This window comes from Oryctolagus cuniculus, chromosome 16, assembly GCF_964237555.1.
Source record: "Oryctolagus cuniculus chromosome 16, mOryCun1.1, whole genome shotgun sequence".
In the NCBI taxonomy this organism is placed as follows: Eukaryota; Metazoa; Chordata; class Mammalia; order Lagomorpha; family Leporidae; genus Oryctolagus; species Oryctolagus cuniculus.
Window position 1 is genome coordinate 26274292 of NC_091447.1, and position 18996 is coordinate 26293287.

The following is an 18996-nucleotide window of genomic DNA, read 5'->3' on the forward strand; positions in this document are numbered from 1 at the left end:
AAAATGTAATGGTGGGACACGAACAAGATAGACATTCCCATCCCAAAAGGGAGAGACAGGCAAAAAGAAAGGCATAAGCAAGTCCAGAACCCAACAGGGAAGACATTAAATCTCAAGACACCTGGAAGTCTTTTACTCCATGTGCCACTTTCCGAAAACACTGCAGGGGCTGGGGCCCGCACGACATGGGATAGACTCATACCTACGGCTCAGCTGGCCTCAGTCAAGTCAAGGTTTCAGCCCCTTAGTTGCAGCTGCACACTGATACTGACAGGCTGTTATTAGTTCTACATTCTGGGATCTCAAGGGTAGCAGCCCCACTCCCACAGCTCCGCCAGGCATTGCCCTGGTGGGAAATCTCTGCAATGGCTCTGTCCCTGTGGTAGGCCTGCAGAATGAGCACCATATGGACACCACCAAGGCTTAGTGCTTGTGCCTTTACAGTGGTGACCCAAGCCACATCTGGACTGCTTTAGCCACAACTGGAGTGGCTGAGGAGTGCTGTGCCAGGGTACAGGAGCAAGTCTTTTCTGCCCTGGAGACCCTGATACGCTAAGTCTGCGATGTGAGAACAGTCTGAAAGATCTCCGAAATGCCTTCAATGCCTCTGTATTTGTCTTTGTTCCGATGAATAGCACCAGGCTCTCTTCTATCCATGCTAATCTCTTTGGCAAACAGTGGCTTGGCAGCATTCCTGCACACTTTTTCACTCTTTCCATGCCAATTCATGTGAAAATTTCCAAATTTTTATGCTCTACTTCCCTTTCAATTTAAAGTTCTGCCTTTAGGTCACCCCTTTGCACCCATGCAGCAATCTGAAAGCTTCAGTGCTCTGGTGTTTCTTCTGGCAGATAGCCTGGCTGGCCACTCTCAACCTGGGCCTTCTTTACAGCCCTGGGGCATGGAGGCAGGACCTCCACATTCTTTGCTGCTTTCTAACAAGAAGGATCTTTGCTCCAGTTCCCAAAGTCCTTTTCCTCACTATCAACCTGAAATCTCATCAGAATGGCCTTCACTTTCCCTATTTCTATCAACATTCCAATGTGACCCTTAAGTAATCTCTAGGGAGTCCAGACTTTCCTAATCTTCTTGTCTTCTAAATTCTCACAGAATCACCCCTTACGGTTCCATTTATGGCATTCTGGGATCTTCTCAGCATTTACTTCAAAATTCTGGCAGCTTTTACTCATTATCCAGGTCAAAAGCCACTTTCGCATTTCCAGGTACTATTATAACACAGCCCATTCCTCAGGACCAACTTCTTAGTCCATTTGTCACAAGGGAAAAACCCCTTCACAGGGTTTCCTCTTGTTATATTTCCCTATTCCTTTCCTGAAACTTTTCCACCTTATGCTTTAACAACAAGTCTCATAATATTTTTTAAGTTCCTGTTTTCTTAACTGAGCTGCCTAGGATTTAACTGTGCAGGCACAGAGGGAACAAACTACAAGTCATATGACCAGTGCATGCAGAAGGAAAAGGGTAACCTTCAGAATCAGACAGACTGGCATACAAGCAGAACCTCGAAAACACTGGGGTCCTTTCAGTGGTCCACTGCACAAGGGAACCTGTAGATGGAGCCCATCTTACTATACGTTTATTATAAATGGCCTTATTCCAAGTCCCTCTAGTAGGAATTCCCATTTCCACATACCAGCTTTTCCTAACTAATCCATAAAAATTTTCCCTAGACCCCCAACTGGGGAAGCAGATTTAAGCCCTACCACCTACCTCCTACGCTAGACAGCCAAACAAATAAATAAACAAATAAAGCCAAACAAATAAAGCTTTTCTCTTCTCAAAACATCAGGTTGGTCTTTGAGTGCATCCAGCAGTGATCCTAGCTTGCTTAGTAATACTTTCTGTAACAGAATATCTAAGACTGGGTAATTTATAAAGCAAAGAAGTTTATTTAGTTCACAGTTCTGCAGGCTGTAAGTCCACGATCAGATGGCCACATTTGGCAAGGGTCTCATGCTGTGTCATAACATGGGCAAAAGGCAGAGGACAGGGCAGGCAGAGCAGGCAGACACAGAAAAGAGGGACAAAGGAGACTGGAGCCACTCTGTAGCAACTGCTCTCTCAAGAATTAACCCACTCCAGTGTGAAATGCATTAAGTCCTCTTAATAACCTAGTCACCTCTTCATGACCCCACCATCTTCTAACACTATTAGACATTATTTTATCATAAAATATGTCTTCTATGAGGAAAAACTTAAAATTTTTATCATACAGTTATAATCACCATTAACAAACACATTATTATTATATATTCCTCCAGACTTACGTATGATACTCCCTCCCACCCTCTACCACTACCACAAAATTAAATAAATAAAATACACAAATTTGAGATAAACTGAACTGCCTTACTCTGCAAAAAAAAAGGGGGGGGACAAGAAGAAGAAAGGAAAGAAGGAAATACATCACTACCATAAACACAAAGTTCTTTAAGGTTACCACTCCATACATAAACCCTGAGAGCATTGTTTTTTTTACAAATAACTATGTTTTGGTTTATAGGAATCATTTTCTTAAAACAAAAATAATGTCATAGGTACTTTATAAAAGTCTACAATCAGCCTCATCTAAATACTTATTTTGAGAGAAAAGGCTTTACATTCAAGAAAAGAGATAAATGATTTTTCTTCTATTTTGCTATATAGCCAGCTTTATTTTTGTATTCACATATTAGGAACTGAACTAATTATAAGTCATAAGTAAAAAGCACCTAAATGATTATGATATCCCTATCTAGCATAGCAATCAATGGCTACTTCCTAGTTACATCACCTACAGCACCACCCTAGGGTCCCAGCCATTTCCCCATTTTCAGCCCCCCCACCACTGATCCAGACCAAGGCCATACACTTGCAGAACCAAGGCATGATACATAACACAGAATGACTATTACTACCTGGACTCACAAGTTTCCGTTACTGGAAAAACAACATAGTAACCTGATAGGTACCTTGCTTTCAGACACAAACAAGTCTAAACCAAAGTCTCCAGGACCTTACTCTCTGAGCTGTCTGCACACGCGTCTTTCCTGTGCAGCTGGCTGCATGCATGTCCTGCACAGCAGCCTAGCCCATGAGGCCTGCCGTTATTGCTAAACACAAGGAAGCCACAATAAGCTTCTTGAGAAAACTCCTCTATAGCACTCTCAACCAACAAAGATTCTGGTGTAACACACAGTGGTTAGCACATACTTGAAACACATCATGGTCAAAGTCCACCTCAGCTGTTACCTTGTCTGGCTGATCAGAACCAACTGTGGAATTTTTTTAAAAAAGATTGCTCAGCCCACTCTTTCACCAAGTATATCATCATTCACGCACCCACTACCTGGAACACTAACAGAAGACCTACAGTGAAACTGCGTTTTAATAACAATTAGTTGCCCAGGTCCTCACTGTTTAAAGCATAGTCTAAGCCTAAGAAGCATCAACATTACCTAGAAGCTTGTTAGAAATGCAGAATCCCAGACCCTTTCAGTAACTGAATCAGAACCTGTATCTTAGCAACATCCCCAGCTGATGAGTAGGAATGTTAAGAACTGAAACTACTGCCCTGAAATATTTTATATGTGACCAAATTTCAACTGCATTGCTCAACTTAACGCTCTAGTTCTCAAAATATAAAATCAAGTACATAAATAAAATTCAAACGCACTTTAATTACTGCAAAGGGGCCACAGGGAAAATCAAAAGTAACTGATTCTGAGGGGGCCCCGATTGTGATCCCCAGCGACCACAGGCTCACTTACCCTTGTATTACATATGGAAACTGATGACTCTGGGCTGGGTCGGTTTGTGCTTGTGGAAGGGTTCGCTGCCTCAACCCTTCTGAGGAAGAACCAGCAGCTAAAGACAAGGTTTCTTGACTGGATGACGGAGTTGTCGATCCTGAATGATCTGAACTCTACCGACAAAAATGTCATTATTTTCTCAGAGATCTAACATATCACAATTACAAGATTATAGACATACTACCAGAAATTTATTTATGAAATTTCTCTACAGAATAACTCAACTTTAGAAATTTATGAATTTGAATTTGTGTCCAGAATAACAGATATTTTAGGTTTCATAAGACTAAAGAATTCAGAAAGTCAAAACTATTTAAACAATAATATTCCATTTCTTGAGTAGGAAAGGCTGAATAGTAGAGTAATAATATACAATAGTAGCAAAATAAATTATGAGGATTAAATTAATGCATGCAAAGCTCCTTTAACAGTCTTTAACAGGTAAAGTGCTCAATAAATGGCACTGATTACTAAATCATTTAGACATTACTTTGTGGCAGGTACTGTACAACACACTACTGGTAATACACTGTTTTAAAATAATGGGGAACAGGCCAGGAATCAACAGATCTGGAACCTGGTTTTATCTCTGACATTAACATGGAGTATAACTTCAAAGGTTCACTTAACCTCTCAGACTCTCTGCTTCCTAACAGAAAATGAGATTGATCTGGATTTTCAAGATTTCTTTCCACTCTAAAATCCTATTGGTTTATAGATACCACCGACACACACTGCTTTCCAACAAAATGATCAAGATACTAATCAGAATTTTCAAATTCTCATGCTCAAATGCTATCAGTAACTCAGATTTAATAACCTTAAATGTAGGTACCTGGAGACCATTCTGATTTGGTGCTGTCTGAAAACAATTTGTCAAATGTTTATGTAAATTTAAAACACAATTAGATGCTATATAAATTACAGTTATCTAACAAAATCTAGGGATGGGTATGATATTACATCCAAGTGTGTTCAAATTGTATTTTACTGCGCTGGTGCTGTGGCATAACAGATAAAGGCACCACCTGCAGTGCTGGCATCCCATATGGGCACCACTTTGAGTCTCAGCTGCTCTACTTCCAATCTAGCTCTCTGCTATGGTCTGAAAAAGCAGTAGAAGATGGCTCAAGTCCTTGGGTCCCTGCACCCACGTGGGAGACCCTGAAAAAGCTCCTGGCTCCTGGCTTCAGATTGTTGCAGCTCCGGCCATTGTGGCCATTTGGGGAGTGAACAAGCGGATGGAAGACCTCTCTCTCTCTCTCTCTCTCTCTCTCTCTCTCTGCCTCTCTGTAATTCTGTCTTTCAAATAAATAATAAATAAATCTTTAAAAAAATAATTGGGATCAAAGTTTAAAAAAATTGTATTTTTACCTGTACCATCTTCCTATTGACAAGATGCCTTTTGGCATGTCTACCTTCCCAAGTTCTGCCATCTGAAAAGTCCCAAGCATACCAGTCTTTCGCAAAACCAATGAGAGCTTCCTTTAAGATGCTACTTCACACAAAACAGACACCAAATATCTTACTAAAGAGTATGATTCTTAGGGCCATAACTCTGAAAGGCTTCTGTTTCAGCAGGACGTCCCATTAAATAGGTCATCATAATGTGTGTTCATTAACACAATTAATAGAAGAAAAGCCTAGCCATCTGGCAGCATAGCCCAATTTCTCTAGAACTAATAGTTTCTGACCTTGTTAGCTAATTCTTTCATGATTATATTTTTAAAGACATTTTCAAATCCCTCTGAAATTTTTGAGTCATGAAAAATTAAGGGAAATTCTATTTAACTTTCTTTTAACACTTTTTAGATTTTCCTAACACACTCTAAAAAATATACATACTAATGACAGAAAAATCATGGCTGAGGAACCACTGGACCAGTCAAGTGAGTTTGCGAATTCTTTCCCCACAAAAACTGTAGCAACACAAAGGTGTTCAAAGCCTACCTACAAAACTCTGTGTCGATGCCAGTTTGTCCATTATCATGCCAAGGTAAGAAATACATAAAGACCCTTGAGTGATTTGGCAAAGAATACTTCAGTTTAATGTATGTTAAATTCCCAGGGCACATACTAGAAAATACTTACCATTGAACCATACTAAATACAGTAACTATAGGATCCAGTTTCTTAAAGAAGCAGTTAAGTAGCGTCTATCAGCAAATCTTTCAACTAGCTATCACCCTGTCACTCATCCCTTTACTGATGTGTAGGCTGGCTTCCTCAAGAAGGAACGTTTCCTGCATGTCCAAGAACTTTAACACTAGCTTCCACATATCTCAACCCTCCCACCCCCAAAGAAGTCAAAAAGATTTAATGGGAAATCAAAAGTCATTTATCATAAAAAGATGGAGGAGATAGTCCTTAAAATGTGTAGAGAATATCTAAGTTGAAATGTTCAACTGTTACAAAAAATTGCCAAAACAATTTTAGGCAAATAGAAAAATAAGATAAATTCCCATATCTGAGAGATGAATACATTTAGTAATTATTCCCCATGTACCTGGAATACATGCCTAAATCCAATCATTTAAAAATTAAAAGCTGGGTCCAGCATTGTGGTACAGCAGATTAAGCTTGCCACCTGCAACACCAGTATCCCTTATGGGTACCAGTTTGAGTTTCAGATACTCCACCTCCAATCCAGGTCCCTGCTAATGTGTCTGAGTAAGCAGCAGAAGATGGCCCAAATAATTGGACCTCTGCACCCACATGGGAGATCCAGGTAGAATTCCAAGCTCCTGGCTTCAGCCTGGACCAACCTCAGCTATTGAGGTCATTTGGGAAGTGAACCAGCAGATGGAATATTTCCGTCTCTCTCTCTCTGTGTAACTCTTTCAAACAAGTAAATAAATCTATTTTTTTTTAATGAGAGGTAAAAAAATCTATTTTGTTTCTTTGAAAAGCAGAGTTATGGGGCTGGTGCTGTGGCACAGAGGGTTAATCTGGCCTGTTGTGCCAGCATCCCATATGGATACCGGTTCAAGTCCCAGCTGCTCCACTTCCAATCTGGCTCCCTACTGATGCAACTGGGAAAGCAGTGGAAGACGGCCCGAGTGCATGGGACCCTGTACCCACGTGGGAGACCAGAAAGAAGCTCCTGGCTCCTGGCTGCGGTCCGGCATTGCGGCTGTTCAAGAAGTGAACCAGCAGATGGAAGATCTCTCTTTCTCTTTCTCTCTCTGTATCTCTGCCTTTCAAATAAATAAATAAATCTAAAAAAGGAAGGAAGGGAGGGAAAAAATAAAGAGTTACAAAGAGAGGGAAAGAGAGAAAGAGAGAATTTCCATCTGCTGATTCACTCCCCTGATTCACCACAAGACCAGGGCTAAGCAAGGCCAAAGTCAGAAACTTCAATCGGGTCTCCCATGTGGGTGACAGGGGCTCAAGTGCTTAAGTCATCTTTTGCTGCTTTCCAGGCCATTAGCAGGGAACTGGATCAGAAGTGGAGCAGCTGGGACACAAACCAGCACCCATAAGGGAGGCCAGTGTTGCAGGCAGCAGCTTCATCCCTATGCCACAATGTTGGCATAAAATAAATCTTCAAAAATAAAAATAAAATCCTTGACCCTCACAAATTGTATACAACCATTAAATTATCACACTGAACATCATAAGTATATATAATTAAAATGATAATAAAAGGGAGAAAAAATACAAAATCCTTGACTAAGTTATCTACTTCAAGGAATTTTAGGATACTTAGAATTTAAACAACTTAGTCCATTTTGAAGAAAATACAGTATATTTAATATAGCAAATAGTTCTGAAACATCAATGGCCTCAGAGTTTATATTATATTTCCATGAACTTAAAGGCCTCATGGAAAATGAAATTAAAAGATAAAGTTTTATTAGTGCACAAAATTTTGAAAGCCACACACACTGTTTTCATAATGCTCACTGTTCATGAGCTTTTTGAAGACCTTTTATATGCATGAATTTCAAAAAATTTTGCACCAAAACTTATCTTTTAATTCCACTTTTCCATGAAATTTTTGAAGTCCCCTCTTGAATCACATTTAGAATTCACACATTTAAAATTCAGTGTTCTAGCTACTAAGCTCCTGAATACTTTATCTATCACTGACCTATCATACAGCAAACTATAAGTCACAGCAAACAGCCTGAAAGGGATAACACCTTGTATTTTGAGCTCTAAAAACAAAATGTTAAATGCCTAACTCTAGTTGTTTAAAACACAATCTCAAAACTCACAAGCTCCAATTGTTATGTTTTTCATTTAGGTTTTGGAGGCAAAAAAGGATAATCAGAAATCTTCAACGTTTACTCCTCCCAACACAACTCACAGAACTGCTGCTGGATGCCAATGCTTCACGACTTTCTCTATTGTTGCTGGATTTTGGAGAACTGGGAGGAGTCCGAGAAGTACATACTAGATGAACCATATGATACTCATCTTGCTAAAATTAAAGAAGATTACATTTAAAGGGTAGTATTGGAAAACACACAGTTCAAAGTCAGTAGTTAAACTTAAATACTCAAGTTCCTTTTTAGCCTACCTATTTTATTAGTAACAAAGTGTTAGTATCTGAAGTTAACTTTGCAGTAATATTTGAGGCACTTTTGAATTCACTGTTTTTCCCATTGGAAAATGATCAGTACTCTAAGGGTCACCCTGAAGCTTTCACTCACAAACTTTGAGTAGTAAAACTATTTCCGTTACTGGAGAATTGTCAACTATAAAGGAAATTCAAATAACTCTATCACAAACTCATTTGCCTTAATTTTAATAAGGTGATTCACAAGGGGATTTTTTCTATAAATTTTAAGTCAAAAACTGATTTATCTCTAACATTTACACCTGGATAATAAAGCATATATTTGAACGACATTTTGTAAACATTCCATGTTTCCACAAATCTACAATTGTAACAAAAAGAAAAATTCTAAATAATGATGAGGGTTGGCATTTTAGCTTAGTGAGATCATAAGCATATTTATACTTAGACAAACAACTAGTAAATAAGAAAGAGAAAGGAAATGGAAAATAAAGAACAGAGAACGAAGTCAGCAATTCTGAAAGATAAAAAAGGAAAAACAGAATGAAAAGAAAGGGGGACAGGATAAAAAAGGAAGATATATGGTGGTGAAGAAAGGGGCATAATGCTACTAGAAACTGAAGATTTATCACCTGCCTACTGTAAACCTAGAATTCTGAGAGGAATCAAAGGAAGGGAAGAAACCCTTTCCTAGAGGTTCTGTTAAGAGATCAGACTACTGCTTTAGAGCACAGTTAAAGAAATGTATAGAACAGTCTTGTGTATACAACAGAAGCAATAGCTTTAGAAGTTTAGAGGAAAAAAAAAGTTAATGGAGGTTAGAATGCTAAGAAAGGCTTTTCAGAGGCAGTGTCACATGAGATACGCTTACTTAGCCGAACATACACTGAAGGCACACCTGATTTATACTGTCCCCTGAGAAATCTAGTTTCCAAAGGTCATTTTAATCACAACTCACAGTATTAATTCAATTTTGGGGAATATTTCAGTAAAACATTTTATAACTAAACAGTACAGCTAATGACAGCATTTAACTGAAAAAAGCAAAGGGGTAGGCCGGCGCTGCGGCTCACTAGGCTAATCCTCCGCCTAGCAGCGCCGGCACACCGGGTTCTAGTCCCGGTCGGGGCGCCGGATTCTGTCCCGGTTGCCCCTCTTCCAGGCCAGCTCTCTGCTGTGGCCAGGGAGTGCAGTGGAGGATGGCCCAGGTGCTTGGGCCCTGGACCCCATGGGAGACCAGGAAAAGCACCTGGCTCCTGGCTCCTGCCATCGGATCAGCGCGGTGCGCCGGCCGCAGCGCGCCGGCCGCGGCGGCCATTGGAGGGTGAACCAATGGCAAAGGAAGACCTTTCTCTCTGTCTCTCTCTCTCACTGTCCACTCTACCTGTCAAAAAAAATTTAAAAAAAAAAAAAAAAGAACCTAGGAAAAAGCAAAGGGGTATATCAACTTCAACAACAAAAAAATAAAATCAGAGATCTATTCAAAATGTTATTCAAAATGTAAATACACCACCCAAATGTTCTACCTAAGGAGTACAGCACTTATTTCACTACAGAAGTTTTTATTTTAGTCATCTGATCTGAAACCATTTCTAGCCACAAAAATCTTTATAAAAGTACTTGTGCAGATTCAAGCAACCCTAGGTTAAAATAACAAATATATCTGTATTTCAAAGATTAGCAGAAAAATTGGTAACAGAAAAAAAAATAAGAACACAGCGGTTTTGGGGCTATTCTGTATGATATCATAATGGTGAAGAGATGCCATTATATATTTGTCCAAACCCATACATATACAACACCAAGAGAGACCTCAACGTTAGCTGAGGATTTGAGTGATAATGATGTATCAGTTCAGGGTCTCTGACTGCAACAAGTGCTGTGCCTGATGCTGATAACGGAGCATGTATTGAGGCAAGGAACCTATGAAGGTACTTCAAAAAGTTCATGGAAAATTGAATTAAAAGAAGTTAATCTGGGTACAAAAAACTTTTGAAATCCATAAATATGTGATGTCCTCATGAAAATGCTTATTATGAAAAAACTATCAGGGCTGGTGCTGTGGTGTAGCAGGTAAGGCCACCGTCTGCAGTGCCAGCATCCTATATGGGTACCCGTTCGAGACCCGCTGCTCTACTTCCGACCCAGCTCTCTAATATGGCCTGGGGAAGCAGTGAAAGATGGCCCAAGTCCTTGGGCTCCTGCACCCGCATGGGAGACCTGGAAGAAGCTCCTGGCTCCTGGCTTCAGATCAGCACGACTCCGACCGCTGTGGCCATTTGGGGAGTGAACTATCGATGGAAGACATCTCTCTCTCTCCCTCGCTCTCGCTCTCTTTCTCTGCCTTCCCCCTCTCTCTCTGTGTAACTCTGACTTTCAAGTAAAATAAATAATATATTAAAAAAAGAAAAAAAAACTATCCATGGATTTCAGAAATTTTTTAAACCAAAATAAACTTATTTTTTAATTTCATTTTCCATGAATGTATTCCTCTCATATATAAGAAATCTCTGTACCTTCGGTTCAATTTTGCTAAGGACCTAAAAGAGCACTGAAAAAATAGAAAAATTGATGCAAATTTTTGAGGGGGTAAGTATAAACTCACTTCAGCTATCTGAAACATAATGTAAATGAAATGAAAACAAGAAGTCACACTGGCAAAGCTAAAATGTCAACTATCTAAACAAAAGAAATATTTTGGGATAATTTTTTTTTAAGTTTCCTTCAAGGGGTCATAAACATACATGAATGGACAGAGATCTTCCAAGTCAAATCAGGAATACCCAGAACAATCTTAAGAATTAAGTCAAAGATCTAAGGCAAAACAGAAAAGCTATTCAATTCACAAACAAAAAGCAGCATTTCAAAAAGCTCTAAAAGTATAAATTCTATAAATGAATATTAGCTAAAAGCCACCATTAAAATAATTAGCAGGCCAGCTGATTGTCAAAAAAAAAGAAAAACTACATTGAAATGTATTTTAGCTCTGAGCAACAGCATTCAAAATTTGCTAACTGGTAGACCAGTTGGACTGCATTCTACTTCCTGTCCTGAATTTAAATTTCCAGTCCAAGTAAATTATATTAAAACATTATATAGTTTGGATAAAGGAATTTGGAGTAAAGACTGTTATCAGTGAAAATCCTTCAGCACCACAGAACACTCTACTTCTGCACTAACAGGCCAATGGTGTTTTCTTACAAATACCTGACCACAAATATATAATCCTACTCCAGACTTAGCTGTCAGACGGATATACAAAAACTGTTACCTAAACTAATCAGAATCTACATTCCTTTACTGTTATGCTACCATATGTGTTGGGTTTTAAGTATTTAAAAAACTAAACCAGCTGGATAAAACTTCGGAACATATCTCCTCTCATACTCTGAATGCATCTGGTATCAAAGAGCGGTAGAAAAGCTTACTTTTCTGAGAATGTCTTTCAGCTGCAGATGATCGGGAAGCAGTCTGCCCGAATACACCAATCTCTGATCCTTCGTTAACTAAGAAATGGGACAAAGAAAAGAATTCAACTTTTCTAATTATACAAATTGAAGGTTGGGAATAACATGCCCAAACACGGGTAAAGTAAAACTCCCTTTAGGCATACACAGAAAACTAACACAATTTAAGAATTTTTGTTTTTCTAAATTCCATCTAAGACATGTAAGAGCTCAGCAAATGGCAGACTAGTATATCTATAATAAAATACACACAATTACTACATTAAAAACTTGAGGAGAAAAAAATTAATTGGAAGTTTATCTTGTCACCCATAATGCAATGTAAAACTACAGAAATTAGAAAGTAGCTGGTCTTCTATTAAATCAAAGATAGAATAAAATTTCAAGATCACTAGTTATTTTGCATTATTTTGTCAGTATTTTTAACCTAACATGTATAATGTATACATACATTCTTCTTTGCTAACATCTTACAGAACAATTTATTAGTTTTAATTCAAGAACCATTTAGATTTAATTACAATTTCAGAAGGTAACTACTAATTTTTATTACTCCTGCCATTCTCATGAACACCTCTGCACATTTTTCAAAGACAAAAGAATAAAGAAAAACCAATGCAAGTGCATGTAAAGTTAAGTGCCATCTCAATATGCAACCCAGAATACAAAATATATCCTGGTTATCTCTGTCATGTTTTGTATTTATAATAAGTCTGCTAAGTATTCACAATGCTAGCATTATTTAAAATTAAAGCATATTTGTATAGTACTCATAAAGCCTATTTAATAACTAAGAAGCAGGCAAATGGTCCTTGAATTACATCAAAATCGTTAAATATTAACTAAATCAGTAATTGTTTAAATGTGAGAAATTGAAGTCACAACTATAATAATTTTAAGCAAGCTATATATTCAACATGGCTACTACAATAGTGTCTTATGTAAAAAAAAACAAGATTGGGTTATGTCTCTTAACCATTTTACTTTTCCCTGTGCTTTTTATTTGTTGAAAAACTCCTAGGGCCGGCGCCGCGGCTCACTAGGCTAATCCTCCGCCTAGCGGCGCCGGCACACTGGGTTCTAGTCCCGGTCGGGGCGCCGGATTCTGTCCCGGTTGCCCCTCTTCCAGGCCAGCTCTCTGCTGTGGCCAGGGAGTGCAGTGGAGGATGGCCCAGGTGCTTGGGCCCTGGACCCCATGGGAGACCAGGAAAAGCACCTGGCTCCTGGCTCCTGCCATTGGATCAGCGCGGTGCGCCGGTCGCAGCGTGCCAGCCGCAGCAGCCATTGGAGGGTGAACCAATGGCAAAGGAAGACCTTTCTCTCTGTCTCTCTCTCACTGTCCACTCTGCCTGTCAAAAAAATAAAAAAATAAATAAAAAATAAAAAAAATAAAAAAAAAAACTCCTGCTGTTTGGCCTACAGAACTTCCCAGTCTGTTTTGGCTGACTGTATCTTCCCCTCATGGCACTGTGTAGCATATTCCCACAGTATCTATATAATATAGTTAGATCTAACACATTGAAGACATGTAGTTCTTTTTCATTTGTATTGTTTGACAAGAGTACAACCGTGGCACTTTTGTTGCAACACATCAGCAACAGCAAGTGGGGACTGGTTAATACACATTTAATAAGGCCAAGATCAATCAGTGGGCTCAGGTGTTGTCAGCATATCCATCTCTTACAAAGTTCCTGGCAATCTTACTAATTTCTTATTCAACTACCCAGATCCATTATTTTACTAGAGGTAGATAATTGTTTTCTAATTCTATGATTCCTTTTGTAGTTATTAGTGGTTTCTCTACAAGAACTTTATCTCAATATTTGGTCACCCAGGCTGCATAAGAAAGGTGGTAAAGATCACAACTCTTTCCTTTATGGGTTTTCAGGGTGAATGTCAAAGCAACTTCCAGAAATGACCAACGAGTTTTGTTTATGTTTTTTTAAGTATTATTATGAGCTTACGGAATGCTGGTTTTCGACTGCCATCATTTTGTCTTGTTTTTAGCCTCAAATTGCACTATACTTGACCAGTTAGAGTCCTTTCAAGTTGGCTTCTGTGTCTTTTTTGACATAACCTTTTTCTACTCAAGTATCTTCCTGTTTACAGGCACAAAATGACCCAGATTCATCTTCCACATTTCCTGCCCCAAACCTGGAATCAACCATTGCTTCAGAAGGCTTGATTCTTTTTAATGTGAAATGGTAGCGAAAGGTTACATCTGAGAGATAGTATTTTACTGTCTCTTGTCATTATTTCTAAAATTCTTCACTAAACAGACCTAGAAAATAAGTATTTTATAGAAAGAGAAACTTAAGTCCTGAGTTCATACTGACATTTCCCATTTAAATGAAAAGTTTTTACTTTTATGATTATTTATCCTCTCACCTTGAAAATCTTGCTTGCTAATGACATTAGCAAACATATGCCATTAGCAAACATTACTGATTTGTTTTACCCCACTCTGTAATCTCAAAATTGCAATACTGAGATCATTATTAACAATACTGAATGAATCACATTTAAGATTTCTTGTGGAGCCTGGCATTGTGACATAGTGGGTAAAGCTTCCATCTGCAATGCCACATCCCCTGTGGGCACTAGTTTGCGTCCACTTCTAATCCAGCCCCCTGCTAATGACCTGAGAAAGCAGGGGGGAGTTGGCCCAAATACTAGAGCCCCTGCCAGCCACACGGAGAACCCAGATGAAGCTCCTGGCTCCTGGCTCCTGGCTCCTGGCTCCTGGCTCCTGGCTCCTGGCTCCTGGCTCCTGGCTCCTGGCTCCTGGCTTTGGCCTGGCCCAGCCCAGGCTCTTGCAGCTATTTAGCAAGTGAACCAGCAAAAGGAAGATCTCTGTCTTTCCCTCCCTGTAATTCTTTCAAATAAATTAATTAATTTAAAACAAGGACTCCTTGTGGTTTTTTTCTGTTCTTAGGATACACGTCACAAGGGACATGGTATTTCAAAGTTCCTTGAAAAAAATTCTTGTAGCCAAGTCACCATCCTAACATTATTAAATTCTTGTGTCCCATCTGGGATTGTTTTTCTAATTTTGTGTTTTTTTTAATTATATATCATATATAAGCCAATAAAGAAAGAAATATAGAACGAGGTACATTTAAAGATATTTACTTTTTGTCCCTGTCTCCTCCATTTTGATTCCTTCTTATTGCTTCACTATCATTTCTTTTTAACAATATAACAAATCTAAATACACACTATTTAACTTTTCCTATATAAAAGCACCACACTGTACTTACACTCTTGTATTAACCACACATGTGGGAGGCAAGGATGGAGTCTCTGGTTCCTGGTTTCCACTTGGCCCAGACCTAGCTGTTCTGGCCATTTTGGGGAGTGAATCAGCAGATGGAAGTTATCTCTCTGTCACTCCCCCTCTCTCTCTGTTTCTGTCTCTTGTCCCCTTCTCTCTCTTTTACTCTGCCTTTCAGATATATAAATAAATCTCTTGAAAAGACAAAGAGGAAAAGGAAAGTATATATACAAACGGTAATATAATGCAACTTATGAGAAGTTTTGCATTAAAAAAAGAAAGAAACAGGGAAGCAGGATCAGAAAAGGGCCTGATTTTGTTTCATTGTTTTGTGTTTTTAAGAACAGAGAAATTACATATATAGGTCAGTAGGAATAATCCCATAGAAAGAAAAATAGAATTTCAACAGTAATGACCTGTGGTAGATAATAAGAAATGAGAAGCAAATGGTAGACACAGGGGAAGAGATGTTAAACTTGCATAACAGCTCACCACCACCATTCTATGTCCCAGTTTTCTCATCTATAAAATGAGGGCAATAATAATACCTACTTTACAAGGTTGAATTTCTACAACAATGGAAATGCTCACACTAGGGTACTTCAAAAAGTTAGTGGAAAAAGGAATTGGAAGTTGTGTTTCGATACAAAAATTTTTTGAAATCCTATGGATTGAGGGATCTCCAAAAAATTCATGGAAATGTGTATTATGAAAAAACTATGTATTCATTTCTAATATTTTTGCACCAAAATATTTTTTCATTTTTTATTTATTTTATTCATTTGAAAAGCAGAGAGACAGAGCAAGCTCTTATTGCTGCTTCACTCCTCAAATGCCCACAACAGCCAGGACTAGGCCATGCCAAACCATTACAGGTCTCCCACATGGGTGGCAAGGATCCAGCCTCTGAAGCCATCACCTGCTGCCTCCAAGGGTGCCCATTAGCAGGAAGCTAGAATCAGGAGCAGAGACAGGACTCAAATCCAGGCACTCTCATATATGATGCTTTCATCCTAAGTGGCTTAACGACTACACCATGAACCTGCATTTTTTAAAACCATTTTTCCACAAACTTTTTTTTTTTTTACAGAGTTATAGACAGTGAGAGAGAGAGACAGAGAGAAAGGTCTTCCTTCCGTTGGTTCACCCCTCAAATGGCCGCTGCGGCCGGAACTATGCAGATCCAAAGCCAGGAGCCAGGTGCTTCCTCCCAGTCTCCCATGCAGGTGCAGGGGCCCAAGCACCTGGGCCATCCTCCACTGCCCTCCAGGGCCACAGCAGTGAGCTGGACTGGAAGACGAGCAACAGGGACTAGAACCTGGCGCCCATATGGAATGCCGGCGCCACAGGCAGAGGATTAACCAAGTGAGCCACGGGACTGGCCCCTCCACAAACTTTTTGAAATACTCGTTGTAAACCTCAGAATAAAACACAAGGCCGAGTGAACAATGCACATTAAGCCTGATCCACCCACATTCTACAGTTTGATGAGAATCTAGTGAGATTACATGAAGATACTGAAAAGTTCTACCAGCAGACCGTGCATGTTCATAGGAAAATGATTAAGAGACTACTGAAGCAGGTTTTGGTTAAAGCTTCAATGGCTATCACTTTTTAATGGCTAAAAAGAAAGCCCAATCCATATGAGAACAACTCAAGTCTCAGTTTAAAATGTTTATAAATAACACAAGGCAATCCTTTAACCGACTTTACCTTCTCTACACAGAAAGAAAAATATTTTTGATATGATAAATTTATATAACTTCAATTTTTGAGTGAAGGGATACAGAATCTACCAACTACTTCTAAATGTAAGATATCTATATCTATATATTATCTGCTTTTTACAAGAATAATCTCCATCTTCCTATTAAATTGTAATAGTGATGGAATTAGATAATGTATCATAACCAAACAAGACAGGAAGCTAAAATGTTAGAAAATTCAGCATATGGGGTTATTGATAAATATATATAAATTAAATGTAGTGACAATCCAACTTAAAAAGTTTACTCCCACAAGTCATTAATAGGTAGGTTTAAAATAAATTTTTCACAGAAACAGTAAGTCATTGTCAATCAAGCAGAAATTTCAGACTTCAGATGCCCAGGCTTGGAAAATCTGCAATACAAGATAAACATTTTTAGGAAGATCACTTAGTTAAAAACTTGGCCACCAATCTCATAATTGGTTAACAAGTGATCATGCAAGTCACCAATAATGATCATTTTTGTATCAACATAAAAATTGTAAATTAACGAATCTAAGAACTCCTGGTCCAAAACTATCACTCTCAGTTCAAGAAATATATACAAGTAATTATTAAATATAGAAGCTAGCACATATCCTATGTAACATAAAATATTGCTGATTAAAGAAGTAACACTAGTTACCCAGAAAGAAAGTGCCTTATCCCCAAATCCTCCTTAAAGCCTAAATCTACTCAACAGGGAGGTTGGGTAATGGTTAAGCAATTCCCTCAGCAGGATGAGGGAAAGATTCAACAGCACCCAGCAAAAGGTTCTGACATTTGACAGGAGAAGGAGAGACATGACAGGTGAACCATTACCATCTCTAGTAGAACGATCAAGATTTAGAAAAACCATGAGAAGGTATGGGTATGTTTCATCCATATCACTGGCCTTTGTTCTTCCTGGGTCTTTTGATAAATTTTCTATCAAATTCTGAAAGCCGGGGCCGGCGCAGTGGCACAGCGGGTAAAGCTGCTGCCTGCATCGCCAGCATCCCATAGGGTGCCAGTTCAAGTCCCTGCTGCTCCACTTCTGATCCAGCTCTCTGCTATAGCAGAAGAAGCAGAAGAAGGCCCAAGAACTTGGGCCCCTGAAACTGCATGGGAAGACCTGGAGGAAGTTCCTGGTTCTTGGCTTCAGATCAGCGCAGCTCTGGCCGTTGGAGCCAACTGAGGAGTGAACCAGCGATGGAAGATCTCTTTCTCTCTCTCTCTCTCTCTCTCTCTCTCTCTCTGCCTCGCCTTTCTCTGTGTAACTCTTTCAAATAAATAAATAAATCCTTTAAAAAAAAATTCTAAAAGCCATTAAGAATGGAAATGAGGGGCTGGTGTTGTGGCTCAGAGGGTTGGCGCCCTGGCCTGGAGTGCCAGTTCTAGTCTCAGCTGCTCCTCTTCTGATCCAACTCTCTGGTATGGCCTGGGAAAGCAGCAGAAGATGGCCCAAGTCCTTGGGCCCCTGCACCCACGTGGGAGACCTGGAGGAAGCTCCCGGCTCCTGGCTTCGGACTGGCGCAGTTCCGGCCATTGCAGCCAATTGGGGGATGGAAGACCTCTCTCTCTCTGCCTCTCCTCTCTCTGTGTAACTCTGACTTTCAAATAAATAAATAAATCTTAAAAAAAAAAAAAAAGAATGGAAATGAAATATTTAGTCTACGAATCTCCAAAACTTGGTGGTGCTAAATTCATCTGGTTCATTTCCACAAATGGCACTGATATTACCAGGTTATGACAAAGGAACAATCAATTATGTGTTAGTATTTATTCTCCAAATTGGTGGTCAACTTCCAATAAACTGTCTTATCTTTCCATAGCAAAGGAACATTCATTTTTAGAAAAGTAGAACAAAGTAATATAATATCTCCCAAAATACACAAAACAAAAGCAAGTTTGTCAAAGATGAAGAGAAATTAGAACCCTGATACACTGCCAGTAGGAATGTACAAGGGTACAGCCACTGTGGTAAAAGTCTGGTAGGCCCTCAGAAAGTTAAATGTAACTTGTAAGAGAGAGAAGGAGAGGCAGAGAGAGAGAGTCTTCCATCTGCTGGTTCACCCCGCAAATGGCCACAATGGTGGAGCTGTGCTGATCCGAAGCCAGGAGCCAGGAGTTTCTTCCGGTCTCCTTGCGGGTGGATGGGCCCATGGACTTGGGCCATCTTCTACTGCTTT

General features: G+C 39.3%; 1 protein-coding gene across 5 annotated transcripts in view; it reads right to left on the reverse strand.

Annotated features, from left to right (window-relative positions):
* Window positions 1-18996, reverse strand: part of HERPUD2 (HERPUD family member 2) — a 146786-nt gene that overhangs the window by 17003 nt on the left and 110787 nt on the right. For 4 of the 5 annotated variants that reach the window (XM_008261633.4, XM_017344424.3, XM_070059719.1 and 1 more), the window contains 3 exons: window positions 11766-11843; window positions 8125-8238; window positions 3771-3925 (listed from right to left, as the gene is read on the reverse strand). In XM_008261633.4, coding sequence (XP_008259855.2) covers window positions 3771-3925; window positions 8125-8223 — 254 coding nt within the window. In that variant the 5' untranslated portion in view covers window positions 8224-8238; window positions 11766-11843. The remainder of the gene's footprint in view (window positions 1-3770; window positions 3926-8124; window positions 8239-11765; window positions 11844-18996) is intronic. The other variant, XM_017344425.3, reaches the window with a different exon arrangement.